This window comes from Emiliania huxleyi (assembly GCF_000372725.1).
Source record: "Emiliania huxleyi CCMP1516 unplaced genomic scaffold EMIHUscaffold_111, whole genome shotgun sequence".
In the NCBI taxonomy this organism is placed as follows: domain Eukaryota; phylum Haptophyta; order Isochrysidales; family Noelaerhabdaceae; genus Emiliania; species Emiliania huxleyi.
In genome coordinates this window covers 304,411-320,800 of record NW_005201732.1, presented here as the reverse complement: position 1 = coordinate 320,800, position 16,390 = coordinate 304,411, and the positions used below count along the sequence as shown (strand labels likewise).

Here is a 16,390-nt window from a genome sequence, read left to right as displayed (position 1 = left end):
CACAAGCAGAGAGAGAGATTTTTAGCAATACCAAGTCACAAGCATGCTTTACAAAAGTCCTGCGGAGCGGGACTCGCAGAACTGCCGTCCGCGCGCGCTGTGAACAGCGCCGTGGTCAAACACTGTTCAACGTCGTTGAACACGTAGCGAAAGAGAGACACAAAAACGAGAGAGAGAGACCGCATGCGTGTGATGACGAAGATCCCTCGGATGCTCGCTCGCGGGGCCGCATCCCTTCCCCTCCTCCATGTCGTCTAACAGAAAAAAAAGCAGTCCAAGGGATGGGGAGAAACACAGCCAGACCTAACCTCGCAGCTCGCACTCTTGGAGCACGAGAAGTGCCTTGCGCTAGGTTTCGTTATTTTTGGGATTTCTTCCAACACGCGCCGACTTGGGCACGGAGCACACACATCTCTCATCAATGGCTGGACTGGCCCGCTCCGTGCGCCTCTTCGCGCGGAGCAGCTCGTCGAACGCTGCGCTGGCGGCGCCGCCGCACCTCGCCAAGGCGGCCTCCGTCCGGCGGCGCCTCGAGGAGCAGGTGCTCGCGTCGCAGCTTGGCGGCGGCGAGCAGCGGATCGCGTCGCAGCACAACCGCGGCAAGCTGACGGCGCGCGAGCGACTGGAGCTGTTCCTCGACCCGGGCAGCTTCCGCGAGTACGACGCGCTCAAGGCGCACCGCTGCATCGACTTTGGCATGCAGGAGCAGGTGCCGCCGGGCGACGGCGTCGTGACGGGCCACGGCCTCGTCGACGGCCGGCGGGTGTTTGTATTTTCGCAGGACTTCACAGTGTTCGGCGGGTCGCTGTCGGAGTCGCACGCGGAGAAGATCTGCAAGGTCATGGACCAGGCGATGCTCGTCGGCGCGCCCGTCATCGGGCTCAACGACTCTGGCGGCGCGCGGATCCAAGAAGGGATCGCGTCGCTCGCCGGGTACGCCGAGGTCTTCCAGCGGAACGTGGAGGCGTCGGGGGTGGTGCCGCAGCTCTCGGTAATCATGGGGCCGTGCGCGGGCGGCGCCGTCTACTCGCCCGCCATGACCGACTTCACGATGATGGTTGACCACACGTCGTACATGTTTGTGACGGGCCCCGAGGTTGTCAAGACAGTCACCAACGAGGTCATCACGGCGGAGGAGCTGGGCGGCTCGCGCACGCACACGCGCACGTCGGGCGTGGCGCACCTCTCCGCCGCCAACGACCTCGAGGCCATGTCCGCTCTCCGCCGTCTGGTCGGCTTCCTCCCCTCCTCCAACCGCGAGCCTCCGCCGGTGCGACTTTCCGAGACGCTCCCCGTGACCCTATGCTCCCCGTGACCCTTTCCCGCCGCGCCGCCGTCCACGGCCCGCCTCGCCGCCGCCCAGGGCGTCTCGACCCGCCCCACTGGCGCCCGGGACGCACACACGCCCGGTGGCGTGCCCCCTGTCGCGCCCCTGTCCCCTTCTTCACCCTGCTCCTCGCCCCGCCCTTCTTCGCCCTGCTCCTCGCCCCGCCCTTCTTCACCCTGCTCCTCGCCCCGCAGGTTCGCGAGACGGAGGACTCGCGCGCGCGCAAAGGCGAGCCTCACTCCCACCGCCGCTCCTCGCCGCCGCCTCTCCGCATCCCGCCGCCTCTCCGCATCTCGCCGCCTCTCCCCTCCCTGCCGCGCCTCGCTCCCACCCGCCCGCCACTCCCCTTGCCCGCCCCTCTCCTTTGCCCGCCCCTCCCCTCGCGACCGCTCAGGATCCGCCCCCCCGCCCCTCACCGTCGCCCTCCCCGCGCCAAGACTCGGCGCTCGACCGGATTGTCCCCGAGGATCCCGCCGTGCCGTACGACATGGGCGGAGCTGTGAACAGCGTCTCTTCACACCTGCCGCTGTGAATAGGATCCCAACGTGCCGTACGACATGGGCGCGCTGGTGCGGCGCGTGCTCGATGACCGCGAGCTGCTCGAGGCCTCCCCCTCGACTGGCGTGGCTGCTTTCTCTCGAGACTCGAGAACTGACTCGCGGCGTGTGCGCGCAGGTCTCGCCCAGCTACGCGAAGAACATCATCACCGGCTTTGGGCGGATGGAGGGGGCGACGGTCGGCATCGTCGCGAACCAGCCGCAGGAGCTGGCGGGCTGCCTCGACATCGACGCCTCGGCCAAGGCTGCCCGCTTCGTCCGCTTCTGCGACTGCTTCAACATCCCGCTCCTCACATTCGTCGACGTGCCCCCGCCTCCGTGCCACGCGGACCCTCCCCGGACCCTCCCCCGACCTCTCCGGCCCCCGACGCACAGGTGCCCGGCTTCCTGCCCGGCCGCGCTCAGGAGCACGGCGGCATCATCCGGCACGGCGCGAAGCTCCTCTTCGCGTACGCCGAGGCGACGGTGCCCAAGGTGACGGTCATCACGCGCAAGGCGTACGGCGGCGCGTACGACGTCATGTCCTCAAAGCACCTGCGCGCCGACGTCAACTACGCGTGGCCGTCGGCCGAGGTTGCCGTGATGGGCGCCAAGGGCGCGGTCGAGATCATCTTTCGCGGCAAGAACGTCGAGGAGGAGACCCTGCGGTACGAGGCCAAGTTTGCGAACCCGCTCGTCGCCGCGCAGCGCGGCTTCGTCGACGCGGTCATCTCGCCGAGCGAGACGCGCACCCGCATCTGCGAGGACCTCGAGCTGCTCCGCGACAAGCAGGTGCAGCGGCCGTGGAAGAAGCACTCCAACATCCCGCTCTGAGGCGACCGCCCGGAGCGCCGAGCCGGTGGGGGGGGCAGAGGTGGCGGAGGCGGGCCGCCGTGGGTCGGTCGCAGCGTCGTGGCGTGCCAGGCGAGAGGGCCCCGCCGCGCGCTGGCTCGCTCTGAGGCGAGCTGGACGCCAGCCAGCGTGCGTGCGCGCACGCGAGAGGCCGAGACGGCGAACCCTCCGCCGACGCCATAGGTGTGACGAGATAGACGTGCGTTTCCACGCTACCGCGGCGCGCGCAGTGGCGTGTCCCCTTGTCGCTTGTGTTTTCATGTGTGGTGCGCGCGTTGTGAGCGCGTCTATTTCGTCAACGATCAGAGCGAGCGGGGGCCGAGCGCGGCGAATAGGGCAAACAGGATCAGGAATCGGATGTCCCTTCTCGCATTATACTGAACACATGCGAAAAGCCGGTTCAAATCTCTCGAGGTCTGCGCTTAAACTTAAAACAATAATAAAATCGGCCGAGATGGATCGAGCGGCCGCGGCGGCGGGCGAGAAGGCGGTCCTGGCGGAACTTAGGGCGATCGGTCTGTCGTTCGCGGCTGGCACCGGCGTTCTCAGGCCAGTGCAGGCGCGGGAGGTGCGGAGCCTGGCAAGACGACTGGTTGGCTCGACGGACCTTCTTGGACAGGTTTTCCGGTGGGAGGGGTAGGACTACCTCGTCAACGACATTGCACCGGGACCGACGCCGTCGGGGAGACAGGCGATGAAGGCGTACGCCTGCTGTGTGAAGAGGCGTGTGGCATCGGCGGGCCCGCTCTCCGAACACAGCTCGGCCTTTGATATCCGGTCGGTGCGGGACCGAATCGAGAGGGACCGGGTGAGGGGGGATGCGGCGCGGCTACTGCGCAGTCTACGGCCTGATGCAGGGAGAGGCGGGGCCGTCGGCGAATCCGGGCCCCTCCCCTTCCCGAGGGGAGACGAGAGCTAGGCCCCCCCCCACGAGCGCGGTGGACGGCCGACGCGTGGAACCGCGGCTGGAACGACCGCAGGGGCAGGGGGCCGCCCCCGAGGCCCCGCTCCAGGAGTTGCGGCGGCCGGCACCGCCACCAGGCCCGCCCCCACCACCACCGCCTCCGCCCCCGCGGCTGGAGCGGCCGCTGGGTCGAGGGGCCGCCGCTGGGGCTCCACACCAGGCGGTGCGGCCGCCAGTGCCGCCACCGTTTCCGCCACCCACACTACCACCTCCGCCCCCGCCGCTGGAACGGCTGCAGGGTCAAGGGGCCGCCCCAGCGGCTCCACACCAGGCGTTACGACCGCGAGTGCCGCCACCGTACCCGCCACCCCCGCCACCGCCTCCGCCCCCGCCGCCGGCGTGGCCGTCACCACTCCGACCCACGCGGAGCCTGGGGGGCCCGGAACTGGCCCGTCGGAGGCTGGGGTACCCGGGGGAGGGGTCCGGGGGGGGGGTGGTGCCGTGGGGAGACAGCGGGTCAGCCGGCGGACCGGAAGGCCGGGACCGGAGGGCCCCGGGTGAGGCCTGGAGTCAACTGTCGGGGGAGGTGAGAGTCGAGCTGACTCGGCCTCTGCGAGGGGAGTCGGGCCGTGCGAGCCCACCGGGGGTAGACCCGTCGCGGCGGCGGCTGAACCGCCGTGATCTACGACAAGAGGGACCGCGCCTCCCCGAGCTTAGTGAGGAGCCGGCGGATGGCTCTCATCGGTGGGCTTGCTTGATGCTGGCTCTTGCTCCCCCTATCCTGTGGCCGTAAACCTGCAGTGGATGTTGCAGGCACGACGCTCCGCGCCGCGGCGGGAGTCACTGCAGAGGCCTTCATGCTCGGCGATGTGCTCCCTCTCGTACGCAATGGGGCTTTCGAGAGACTCGGTGCGATGAGAGTAGCCCTATTAGTGGCGCGGCCACGCACGAGTCTCACCCCGCGAGGCGCACCATGGCCCCATGCGCCAGGCCCCCCACTCGACAGCGAGGAGGCTACGCGTCGTGAGGTACTTGCTGCGGCTGAAGCTGTCGCTGGGCAGTTGACGCGAGCGGCTCATGGCGCGGCGTCGGCTGACTATGGGCGCGATTTGGGAAGGGAAGGGTGGCAGCACTACTCGTCCCACCCTTGCGCGAGGGCGTTCCGTCCATTGTAGGCACATCTACAACGAGGTCGAGGCGATGCACACCCGGATGATGCGTTCGCTGCTTGCGCCGTCAGCGGAGGGCTCCGGCTCAGCAAGGCTCTATGTCGGGGCCGAGGCGATCTCGGCTAGCGAACGAGCCGACCTTGCAGCGCACATGGGTGGGCCCGCGTTTCGCCCGGCCACCGCATCGGCACTGCTCACCTACGTTCGCGAGCATTCGGCGCCCGCAGACCCAGCTGGTGCGATGTGCGCAGTGTGGCGAGCGCACACTGCCATCGTGACTCTGCGGGCAAGAGCATTTCTGCTCGAGGCCCTGAGCGCCCTCGGCGTGGCTCGAGGCGTGGAGGAGATTTCGCAGCGCTTGCGCACGGACCTGCAGGGCTACGAGGAGGCGCTGCAGCAGGTCCAGATCGACATGCCTCCTGGCGGCGCCGGGGCTCTGCCGAACAGGTATGCTTTCAACCTCGTCCAAATGCCGCCATTCGTGCACACCCACGACGAGGGTCGCCACCGCCTGACGGCGGCACTGCCGCTGCCCATCCGGATCAACCACACCGCGTGGGGGGTCGGCGTCGGCCCCGACCCAAAGTGCGACCGCAACGAGGCGCCGCTCACCTTCGATCGCCACATTGTGCTCGCCACATGGGCCGTCGCGCTGCCCACCCTCCTCTGCCTCTTCTACTGCTACTTCCGGCACAAGCTTGCGTGCTTCTGGCCGGCATACGCGCCTGATGACACGCGCGCAGGGGCTGGCCTGGCAGCTCCGGAAGAAGGGGTTCACTATGGCGGCACCCTCGTCCTCGACGACAGCAAGGAGGAGACGGAGGTGGCGCGAAAGGTTTCCCGCCTCCAGATCCGTTGTGGATCAGTGTGCGTCCAGAGATACCCGCCGCCTGCAAAGTACTCAGCCATCTCGTTGTGTCTCGTCTATCTGGGTGTGGAGGAGAACAAAACACGGGAGCGAAAAAAGACAAGCTGCCGCAAAGAACCCTGCACAAAAACATCGCAAGGGCGGGGACCTGTTCCTTTTTACCCATCTCACAGTAGAGGTGTCCGTTTTATTTATTTATTTATTTAAGCTGCCGCGCCCCCCCACCCCCGGTTGCTGCGCCCATCGTACAGCTGCCCACCAGGGTTTCCTCGCCAAGCAAGGAGGGGGCATTCTGAGAAAAATGTCGTCTATGAAATATGACGAACTGTGACACATCGTTGAGTCACATTTTTCTCAACGGCACCGGCACCGCGGTCCCCTCCCGCAGTGAAAAGTTCGACTCGACCCCGAACGGCCGCTGGCAGTACCGCCGCGAGGGCATGCAGTCGACGCTGCAGTAGAGCCAGTCGGCGGCCGGCGCCGACTCGCCCCTGGGGTCAGGCGCCAAGGCACCTCGCACGGGTCGCGCGACCGCCAGCCTCGCGAGCCGTTGAGCTCGCTTCCGTAGCCCCAGTACCAAAACACGCACGCCGATTCAGAGAAGATACACTCTCAGTCTCCCTCCCTCCCTTGAGCCTTCCGCACCACACGAGGGATAAAGTAGACAAGAGCTCCGGCAAGGCCTTTCCGGTTCAAACCTTACTTGCGGCGGAGGTCGCGCTCAGCCACCATCGGGCGGGATCGCTTGCCGATCCAGCACATGGTCGAGATGCGGTATCCGTGCCCCCAGATGGGTGGGGGGACCTTGTGGTGGCGCCAGTGGTTGACGAGATTCCTCACCGCGAGCTTCCCTGGGCATCCCTTGACCTTGCCCTTGCCCTTGGCGAGCTTCCCCTGTGAGTGGTAGTTGTTGCGGAAGTCGAGCAGCGCGTCGCGCAGCTCCGAGTCAGCCTCGAACGAGAGCGCAGACAGCCTCGCCGCGTAGCAGACCTTTGTCCCATAGAAGATCTCGAGGGTGGTCTCGCCAAAGATGGCGCCCTCCGCCTCGAGCGCCATCAGCTTGCGGACGTCCTCGGCGTCGGCGTGCGTCTCCTCTGTGAGCGCCTCCTGCTGCCGCTTGGAGGGCTGCCCCCCCACCTCCGCGTGCAGGTTGGCCTATATCCACAGCGTCGAGTATGGGAGACCGCACAACTCGCCCCGCCTCGAGACGTCTTTCACACACCAGCAGTCCGTAGATGCACTTGCCCCGCGTGTACTCCTCGCCGCGCGTGTAGAACTCCGACTCGAGCATCAGCGTGTGTACATTCTTGAGCAGGTCGCAGAGCTCCACCTGCGCCTTGAGCGGCCCCTCGTACATGTCGGCCACGAGGTCGAGCCGGTACGTTGCCACGAGTGGCTCCCCCGGCCCGCTGAAGACCTTCTCGAACGCGCCTCGCCCCGCCGCAAAGATGCGATTGGCGCGCTGAATCGAGAGGCAAGCGAAGTCGAACATCTCGTTCTCGCAGCGGAGCTTTGACAGCTCCTCGAGCGCGAGGGCCAGCCGGTCGAAGTTTGTCGCCAGCTTCGTGCCGCCCTCGCCGTCATCGATCCACAGTGCATCGTCGCCCTCGATGGTCGCGCCGTTGAGGTGCCGCCAGCAGCTCTCGATCTTGCGGCGATGCCACCCCGATCGGGTGGCCTCCTTGACGCCCCGCTCCTTGCGAGCCTTTCGATCGCCCTTTAGATTGCGCTTGGCCGAGTCGCGCGCCTGCAAGCAGGGGCGACCCGGGGCCGCCGGCGGGTCAGGTATGAACGAAGTGAGGCTGGGCGAGGCGAGAGACTCCGTGCGGCGAGACGGGGCTGGGCTGGACGCTGGCTGCCTGGATTGGGCGTATGCCAGGCGAGGCGGGGAGCAGCGGGGCGGGGGCGGGGCGGGGGCAAGAGAGGGGAGCACAGGCGAGGCGAGGGGGAGGGGACACCGAGCAGGGGAGGGGACACCGAGGGGAGACACCTTTGCCGCGGCGGCAGCGGCGCGGGCCAGGACCTTCTCCTCGGAGTCGGCTGCCATGCTGCGCTTGCGCATGTTCTCGCCGCATGGGCCCTTGTTGCCCGGGGCCTGTGCGAAGAGGGGTCGGTGACGGCAGCGGGGCCGGTGGCGGGGCGGGCTAAACTGAAGTTCACCTTCCGGCTGCGTCCCGGCTGCGTCCTCTTCTGCTCCGGCTTCTTCTTCTTCTCAAGCGCCGCTCGCTTCATCTCCTTGTCCAGCATCTTCACCGACGTCCGTCCTGCGACGGGAGACCGGCAGCCTAGGAGAGGCGGAGCTGGCGCGCCGCACGCGCCGCAACGGACAGCGTGCGGCTCGCCGGCATCGTATCGGGACGACGCGTATGCCCACGGCCCCTTCGGACAGTCTCCGAGAGGCCACGGGTGGGGGCGTGTCTTTTAAACGTGCGCACGTGACATGTCGGTCTCGTACAGCGAGTTGGTGGCGTCGTTCGGCAAGCAAGAGGCTGGAGGCGCGCGCGACGGTTTTCTTCTTTACCTCTTGGTGCCGAACATAGTTACCCGCCGTGCGGAAGGCCGTTACGATAAATGCCGAAGCTGTGCCAGAGAGAGAGAGAGGGAGAGAGGGAGGGAGGGAGAAAAAAAGCGAGAGACAGAGAGGGTTTCACTCAGGGAACTTCAGGGACTTGGCATGGTCCGTTAATTCAAACTCCAGGAGAAGCCATGGCATTGGCCCGCCCCCCCCACGCCCTAAAGCCCAACAAATGTCTGTCGAAAGATTCCAACCCGGGGGAGCACTCTTCCGCCGGAGTATCGACGGTCTTCCCGCTACTCGCTCGTTTAAGGTGCATCCACGCCCCGCCCACCACCTTCCCGGCAGCTCCACCCGCTCGGTGACGTCCTCATCTTCTCCCCCCTTGCCCCGCCCTGGTCACCAAACTCGCGCTCGTCGCTCCGGGAACGGGCAGCAGCGCGACGCTTTTCGAGAGCGAGCGGCGGCGGCGACTCAGCACCCACCTTTGCAACGGAGGGGCTGGCTGCGTGGGCCCCCACCACCGGACTCCGTCGGGTTCGCGTCTCCCTACCCGCTGAGGGGAGCGCAGTGTGTGTCTGTGTCTGTGTCCCTGTCCCTGTCGTGTCGTGTGTGTCGTGTGTAACTCTCGCACTGCTCTGTCTTAGCTCTCGCCACAGCCCACAGGCTCAGCCTCGCCTCCGCCCGCACGCTCGACGCACACGACAGAACCCGGACGACGTGCGTTTTTGCTTCTCTACAAAACACGCACACCCACGCCCGCCCCAGTCAGCGGACCCAGCGCCATCGAGAACAAATACTTTGGCGAGCCAACGCAGCCGAGAGATAAATTCTCCGCAAGAGAGCCTTGCCGCAGAGCGCGAACTCGCCGTACTGAGCCTAGCGCAGCGCGAACACGCCGTCTGAGCCTAGCGCAGCACGAACTCGCTCCTGTTCATAGCTGCGCAACCCTAGCCGAGCTGACCCTCATACAACGAAAGAAAAACATTTGGTGTGCGAGCTGTGTCCCTTGCCCTCATGCGCGCCGACAAGCTGCTGTGTGCTCTCTTGCGCGACGACGCGTCGGGCGCCAGCCGGCCCGTCGTGATACTCGAGATCCTCGACGCCGACTTCTTTCAGCTCCGCGCCACGCGCTGCCTCGCCTTTGATCCGCATCGACTCCTTCCCGACCAAGTGCAGGCGGAGCGGTGGCGGAGCGAGTTCACTGCACACGGCCTATGGGAGACATTTGGCGCTGCGGCGAGACAGGCGAATGCCCCGTGCGGGCTGTGTCCGTGTCCCGGCTCTCTCGCAGTTGAGCGCTCGTCCCCGCCTCGTAGATTCACAAGACGGTGTTTGGCACCGACTGCGTCAATCCCGAGGACGACTACAGCACCTACGTCGTGCCTCTCGACGCGGCCGCGGCAGACTTTCCGTGGCGCGACATCGGCCGCCGCAGGAGCAAGGAGACGCGCCGAGGCGAGCAGCACGACGCCGTTTACACGCCGCAACTCGCGCTGACGCCTGTGGCCACCTTTGGCGACGACGAGGGCGAGGAGGTGGGTGAGTACCGCAGCGACGGCGGTTGGATCAGTGTCAGCGCCGGACGGCCGTACGTCCCGCCGCACTTGAGCTTGGAGGAGGCGACCAAGAGGCTTCGCAGACACATGCCCAATGTGCGCTGCGCGCATCTGCGGCCCCTCTCCCTCCCGGCCCGCCCCGCGCCCCTGCTGCCGCCGCCACGCCCCACGCAGCCACGCCTCACGGTGGGCACGTCGGGACCAGTCGGATGGCTTCTCGCCCAGTGCGGGGGCCGGCCGCGGGTTTGCGACGCACGCCGTGGAGCGTGGCGGCATCACCGCCCACCGCCCCCCTCACCGCCACCCCCTCCCCGTCACCGCCTCCACCCTCCCCTCCCCCGCGACGGACCCTTCTGCGCTCCGCTCCAGGGCCGGTACGTGCCCAAGGTGCGTCCACGAGACCGCTTTCTTCCGGGCGAGAAGATGGAGGGCGAGGAGCTTCGCAAGCGGTACGCGCAGGAGAGCGGCTCGACGACCGGTCACGGGCGGAAGCGGAAGCGGAAGCGGAGCGTGTGCACGGACGTCGGCCGCGTCATCTTTGTCTCGCCCTCGCCGCCGTCCGGGCGAGACGGCAGGTGCTTCGACCTGACCCCGCCCTCCCCGTGGGGCCTGCACCCGGTCGTGGTCAAGGCGCAGGAGCAGGACGTGGCGCCGCTGCCCGAACTTGGCCTCAACTACTTGCGCGTGCAGTCGGTGCTCGAGGCGGAGCGGCCGGGCGGCGGCGGGCCCGAGTTTCGGATCCACAGCTCGCAGGCCCTCTCCTTCCACCACACCTTTGCGGCGCGGTGGGCGGCCCACTCGGAGGAGCGCGCCGACCTGACCTCTGACGAGGCGGCCAGCTTTCGCGCCGCCATGGGTGCCGCGATCGACCACGCGGCGAGGCGCACAAAGGCGCACTATCCCGGCGAGGTCCTCGACCGTGTGTTTTGCGCGGGGAGAGGGATTTTTGCCACGGCGACAGACTCTGTCCCTTGCGCGACGCTTGTCGCGGGCGAGATGGGGAGGTGCTCGGGGACCGTGCCTTCCTACCTGCGGGAGGGATCGTGGCGAGCGAGCGGGCGCGGCGAGTAGGACTGTGGCCGAGAGCTGGTCAGCAAGGCGATGCGAGTCCGCGCGTGCGAGCGGTGCAGTCCGCGCGTGCGAGCGGTGCGGCGTGTGGGAGGAGGCGGTGACGGCGAGACGCTGACGCCGGACGGGTTGTGTGTGTGTGTGTGTGTCCGCCAAGTCATCACCGTCGCCCTCCCGGTGTGTTACATCAATCGTCTAGCGCATCCTACCCAGCTCGCTCCTCCCCACAAGGTACAAGACATTCGCACCACTGGATGGACAACGTTTAACGTACTCGAGATACAATTAGAAAAACTCCCTTCTTGCAATCTTGGATCTTGCATGCGGCTGCTCTCGTATCACCTCCAACGTCTTCCAGGGAACGTAGGCGACGTGCAAACCAAAGTCACGTGGGCGCGCACCGACGCAGATTGGCCGTTGTACTCTGTCGCGTGCAGGCCTGTGTACACCGTCCTCTGGATGAGGAGTAGTAAGAGCTAGCCTGCGGTGCTCTTCGAGGCGGCGCCGTGCTGGCAAGTGCCATGCGCCTGTCACAGGGCTACGACGAGGTGGCTGCTGGCACCCCTTTGGGTCGACGGTGGGGGCGGGAGGCTTCTCACGACTGCAGGTCGCAGACTTGATCCATGGGGCAGCTGCTGCACTGTGGCGAGACATTGGACAGCTTGTGTGCGGTGGGCCCTGCTCTCGTCTGGTCCGCTCGCCAGCGGGTGTGTCCGCCCGTTGCTTCATGTCGTGGCAGACAGGTGGTAGACGTGGCTTCGCCGAGGCCGCAGGAGAGACACGGCGAGGGTGTATGTGGCCTTGTGACCCGCGAAAGCAAATTCCTCGAGTTCGGTTACATCGCAGTTCGGTTATAAGAAACTTGAGCGGACAGGAGGCAACATGCCCAGCCCTAGCTTGGGATGTCCGTTTTCTTTCTTTGTTTTTTTTCTGCGCCGACCGCCGCGCCGACGGTCCGGGTTGGCCGCTTTGTGTATCTCGAGACCTCGAGAGAAGGCCGCCTCCCCGAGGGCCCAAGTCAAGAATTGGCTTTCTTTGGCGGGCAAACGGTCAGGGCTGCCCCGGCACCGCCCGAGGCGCGAGGCCTGGTGTGTGTGGGCAGGGGGATATGTGTGTGTGTGGGGGGGGGGGGGGTCTGACCACACAAAAACGTCAGAGCTTTCTTTCCTCCTACGAGAATGGTGGGCGCACTTGGGGAGTTGCTTTATCTCATCGCACAAACTGCGCCACAACCACCGGCCAACACCCGAAGCTCAACAAGACTTGGCGGCGCCAACGAATAACGCGGATGGATTGGTACAAATAGAGAGAGAGATCATACAAATAGAGAAGCGACCGCTTTCCGTCCGGTTGCAGTAGTTCCTGAGCGCGCGAAGAGCTGCTTTACAGGAGCATAATACCGTTGCGGCCGCGGGGCGGGGGCCGCTTGCATGTGGTGGCAGACTGACGCGCAGACGGGAGGAGCGGTGGCAGCGCTGGGCGGGCTGCCGGCGGCAGTGCCTGCCCCGCTGAGGGTTTACCCCATCGCGAGCGCGGTGCACCAGCCACAGCCCATCGCCGTCCCTCCCCCTGCCGCCGTGCTACCATTCTTTACGCCCGGGCCACCCTTCTACATGATGGGCTCCGTGGCGCCCTTCGCGCACGCTGCACCTGTGGCTCCGCCGATTCCAATCCAGCGGGCGCTGCCCACAGCCATGGCTCGCCTCCCGCCGCAGCAGCCTGGCCTATGCGCCCTCGCGGTCCAGGCTGTCGACCACGCCACTGCCCTCGCGAGCGAGGCACGCCGGCTGGCAAAGGCCCAAGCGAGCAAAATCTCGATGGCGCGGCTGCGTGCGGAGCGAGCTGCGGCGAAGCGTGCCGCCGCCACGCCGGCCGCTTCACCCGCGGACCCAACTACGCCGCAATGCCCAGCGCCCGGACACAACTGGGTGGGCAGCCTTCATCAGACGATCGCAATGCTCGTATCGAATCAATTTGCGCAGACCGACGCGGTGCGAGCAGTGGTTGGGAACCTGCGTGCCGTCATGAGCATCGGGGCTCGGCACGGCTTGGGCATGGACGAGCCCGACTGGCAGTGCGTCGTCGGCAACCCACCGGCTCCCCCGCTGTTCAAGCAGCACTCCCCTTTGGCCAAGGTTGGCCCCCGCCAAGTGCTCATCTCCACTCGCGAGCTCGTCCGCCACGGCCCGAACAAGGGCGGAATGGATGCGGCCATCTGCTGCCTGCACACGGGGCGTGTGCTGCCGCCGGAGCAAGAACAGCCGCTCCAGTCGGCGATTCGGTTCATGGCGCTGCACTACGTTGATCCGGGCCGCAGCGCGGACCACGACCACTGGGCGCAGGGATGCCATCGGATGTGCGGCCGGCGCGCAAATCCTCGCGACGGTGGAGTCAATCAGTACTCTCCCAAGAACTCGGCCCTCCTCGAGGACGAGGAATTTTGCCGGGCGGAGGGCGAGATGCTAGCTGCGGTCGGCGCCTTCCTGAAGGGCGCCGACCTGGAGCTGGAGCGGGTGATGAATACCCACCACGCTCGGCAGCACACGCCTCGCGACCACACGCACAACTACGGTGCGCCCTCTCGGCACCCCCCATGGGACGCGCCTCAGACGACGGCAGGGTGCGCGATCAACTACGCCGCGTTTGGGCAGCACGCCGACTTGAACGGTGGCTTCCTCTCGCCCATGGTCTGCCTCACTCCAGAGGCACTCAAGCAGCAGCAGCGCCCGCCAGCAGTCATGCAGTTTGTGAATGCGCTCGCGTACGTCGAGATGCCGCAGTGGGACGCCGACCTCGGCGGCGTGCCCACGCACTGGTTCAACCCTGACAGTCTCCACGGCTTCCGGCCGAGCAAGGAGCTGCTCACGGAGGAGTACATCGATTACGCAGTCGACGCGCCGATGCGAGAGGCCAAGCAGAACACAGCCTGGAAGGCGGCACAGACGCGGGCGCGGGAGGCTGCCACGGCGCAGCTCAAGCAGGAGGGACGTGGAGTGGAGGGCGAGTGGGACGAGGGAGAGCTCGAGCTAGAGGTGCAGCTCAGGTGCGGCCCGCTTCCGCTCGCGGGCTTGCTGCAAGAGCGGTGCCTTTCGCACATGAAGTCGCAGCAGGGCAAGACACAGCGAGTCGAGCATGCGTCGTCACAGGGGAGGACGGCGAAGCGCAAGGCGCCAGCCCCCGCCCCGGCGCGGCACTCCTCGCGGCTCGCGGGCGAGTTGCCGGTGCTGCAAGAGGGAGCTCCAAGGCGGACGAGGTCGATGGTCCAGAAGTGAAATGTTTGGACATGTGTGGCTGTGTGCCCAGCGTTTATCCACACTTATTATATTATATTATGTGCGCAACAGATACACACGACGGCGCTCGCGCCCCCCGCATAGAGGAAGAAAGAATATAGAAAAACGAGTCCGCCTCAGAGGCCGCAGAGGCCGGCCTCCACGCAGCGGCCGGCCTCTGCCTGGCAACGGCCGTCTCCGAAGACCAGCCTCTGGTGCTCGCACACCGTCTCCCAGGTGCGGGCTCTCTTGCAGCTGCTGCACCACAGCGGCAGCTCCTTGTTCTCCTCGTCCATGCTCACGTGTACGGCTTTGGGGCCGACGCCGCCCATCGCGTATGCTTGCACGGCGTGGATCTCCACTCCGTTTGCGAGATCGGTGCTGAGTGATCCTCCGGGGTCCGCCACGACCGCCGCCGCGTGCCCCGCCTGCGCACACGAATCGCGGTAGGAGAGTGCTCGCCGCTCGTGCGTGCATGCGCCCGGCCGGCAAGAGCAGTTTTTGATGACCCAGCCGAACGGAAAGGTGTTGCGGTACGTGTCGAAGGAGATGACGATGGTCTTCCTCACGCTTGTGGCGGGCATGGCGAAGGCTGTCGCAACACGAACGTCTTCTTCGGCAAGCTCGTCGGCGATCTCGGCAGCGGCGAGCAGCGCGCCGTCGGGCAGCCGAGGATGCAGAAGCAGAGGCGCGAGCGCAGGCAGCGGCGAAGGCACAGCGGGAAGCCGCGCGCGCCAGTGGTGCGTGCTCACATCGAGCGTGCAGTTCTCGTACAGCCAGCGGACGACGGCCTCCCGGATCACCAAGCTGTCCTCGAGCGCGCCCTCCTGGTCGTTCCACGCTGCAGACTCTGAGAGCACGATGAGAGAGATGTCCCGCTGGGAGTAAATGCGGGCGAAGACGGCGCAAAGGGTCGGGTCGTGCCACGGCCAGCCTTTTTGGACCACCAGCGCAGAGCGCGCCATCTTCACCGAAGTCAAGTCGGCGGCAAGGGACGCGGGTTTCTTTTTCGAAAGCGAACAAGAAAAAGAAGTCCGTAAAAAGGCGGAGGAGCGCCCGCGGGCCGAGCAGCGGCCGACCCCCCCCCCGCCGTCGTTCTTTCCGCGCCTGGCTCTTTCCGGGCATGAGCGCCGACTTCTTCCCGTCGAGCTGCCTCTGCTGCGCCCCTCGCCCCGTGGCGCCGAGCCTGCAGACCCAATTCTCGTGGGGGTGCGCCCGGGCCTAGGCTGGCGACGCGTGCAACGAGCTGGGAGGATCGGCAAATTTTTGTGGCCTGTGTGTGCCCTGCACCGTCCGGCCCTCTCGGGGTTCCGCGTCGGGGGTGTTCCTGACATCCTGACGCCGTCGAGCATTGCCACCTTCGCGGTTCTTAAATACTTTGGAGTATGTATGTATCGAAGGTGAAACACAGTCAAACCAACGTGCAACGACTGGTGGGACCACACCCGCGCGGCGCAGAGCGCGGTATGGGTGGACGCACAAGACTTCTAGGGGGGGTTATATAACCTCCGCGCTCTGAGGCGCCCCAGACCCCCCCCTCTGAGGACGGGTCGGACCCCTGGCTTGGCGGCACAGAGGGTTTGACTCTGACTCTGTGCCGCCGCTCTGTGGCCTCTCTTGGCTGATTTTGGCCTCAGAGAGGGTCCCTGTCTGATGGTCTTGGCGCGGCACAGTGGCACAGAGGGCTTTCGTGACCTCAGAGGGTAGCCCCCTCACGGCAGAGGCGAGAGCCCCGGGCGGAGGCCGGAGCTGCCTGTAGCCCTCCACGAACGGCGCTGACCAGTGAGGGCGGGGAGGGGCGGCAGTAAAACATGTATGACTTTAAGAGCAGCGAGCATGACTAAAAGGCGCTACTCTATGCTCGAGCGCCCGGCACCACACAGCTTGCTGCTGCTGCAGGCTCGCCCACAGCGCCCGCGCCGAGCCCTGCACGACAGCTTCGCGCGGCCCGCGGCGCCGACCCGTCAACTTGAGGATGTGCTTTGAGCGGCCGCCCGAGGAGGAGGTAGTGATCTCCACGTCCGTCCCCTGCTCCAGCTTGGCCATGAGGCGCCGCGGCGTCCGCGTGAGCTCGAACTTGAGGTATCCGAAAAAATTGGGAAGGGGGGGGGGGGGGGTCTCTCTGCTTGGTGGGGGATCACGACAGACTTGAAATACCGCCTGAAAACTCCCTCTGAGGAGCGGCCTCGCGGGGCTTGCCTTGGCCGGTCTCAGTCAGAGAGAGGGTCCCCGTACGTAGGTCGTAGCCTCAGAGGCTGCGCCGAGAGAGGCTGGCTTGGCGGCACACAGGCCTTCAGAGGGCCAGGCACCCTCTGAGCCG

At 66.4% G+C, this 16,390-nt stretch overlaps 2 protein-coding genes across 2 annotated transcripts; both read left to right on the top strand.

Moving 5' to 3' along the window:
• Window positions 1-398: 398 nt before the first annotated feature.
• On the top strand, window positions 399-3,021 carry EMIHUDRAFT_428897 (hypothetical protein). The gene is made up of 6 exons (XM_005791617.1): window positions 399-1,270; window positions 1,522-1,555; window positions 1,765-1,793; window positions 1,864-1,932; window positions 2,003-2,188; window positions 2,260-3,021. The coding sequence occupies exons 1-6, from the start codon at window positions 422-424 to the stop codon at window positions 2,695-2,697; spliced, it is 1,605 nt and encodes a 534-aa protein (XP_005791674.1). The 5' UTR covers window positions 399-421; the 3' UTR covers window positions 2,698-3,021.
• Window positions 3,022-9,177: 6,156 nt separating this feature from the next.
• Window positions 9,178-11,085, top strand: EMIHUDRAFT_454477 (hypothetical protein). The gene is made up of 5 exons (XM_005791616.1): window positions 9,178-9,419; window positions 9,491-9,826; window positions 10,100-10,423; window positions 10,484-10,639; window positions 10,769-11,085. The coding sequence occupies exons 1-5, from the start codon at window positions 9,189-9,191 to the stop codon at window positions 10,799-10,801; spliced, it is 1,080 nt and encodes a 359-aa protein (XP_005791673.1). The 5' UTR covers window positions 9,178-9,188; the 3' UTR covers window positions 10,802-11,085.
• The last annotated feature ends 5,305 nt before the right edge of the window (window positions 11,086-16,390 follow it).

Bases quoted from the DNA above. Each gene is read 5' to 3' on its own strand.
- EMIHUDRAFT_428897 (XM_005791617.1), top strand. From the start codon at position 422: ATGGCTGGACTGGCCCGCTCCGTGCGCCTCTTCGCGCGGAGCAGCTCG. The intron at 1,556-1,764 runs GCGAGCCTCACT...CCCCGCGCCAAG, and splicing joins GGACTCGCGCGCGCGCAAAG to ACTCGGCGCTCGACCGGATT. The intron at 1,794-1,863 runs GATCCCGCCGTG...CGCTGTGAATAG, and splicing joins TCGACCGGATTGTCCCCGAG to GATCCCAACGTGCCGTACGA.
- EMIHUDRAFT_454477 (XM_005791616.1), top strand. From the start codon at position 9,189: ATGCGCGCCGACAAGCTGCTGTGTGCTCTCTTGCGCGACGACGCGTCG. The intron at 9,420-9,490 runs GCGAATGCCCCG...CCCGCCTCGTAG, and splicing joins TTGGCGCTGCGGCGAGACAG to ATTCACAAGACGGTGTTTGG. The intron at 9,827-10,099 runs GTGCGCTGCGCG...GCTCCGCTCCAG, and splicing joins TTCGCAGACACATGCCCAAT to GGCCGGTACGTGCCCAAGGT.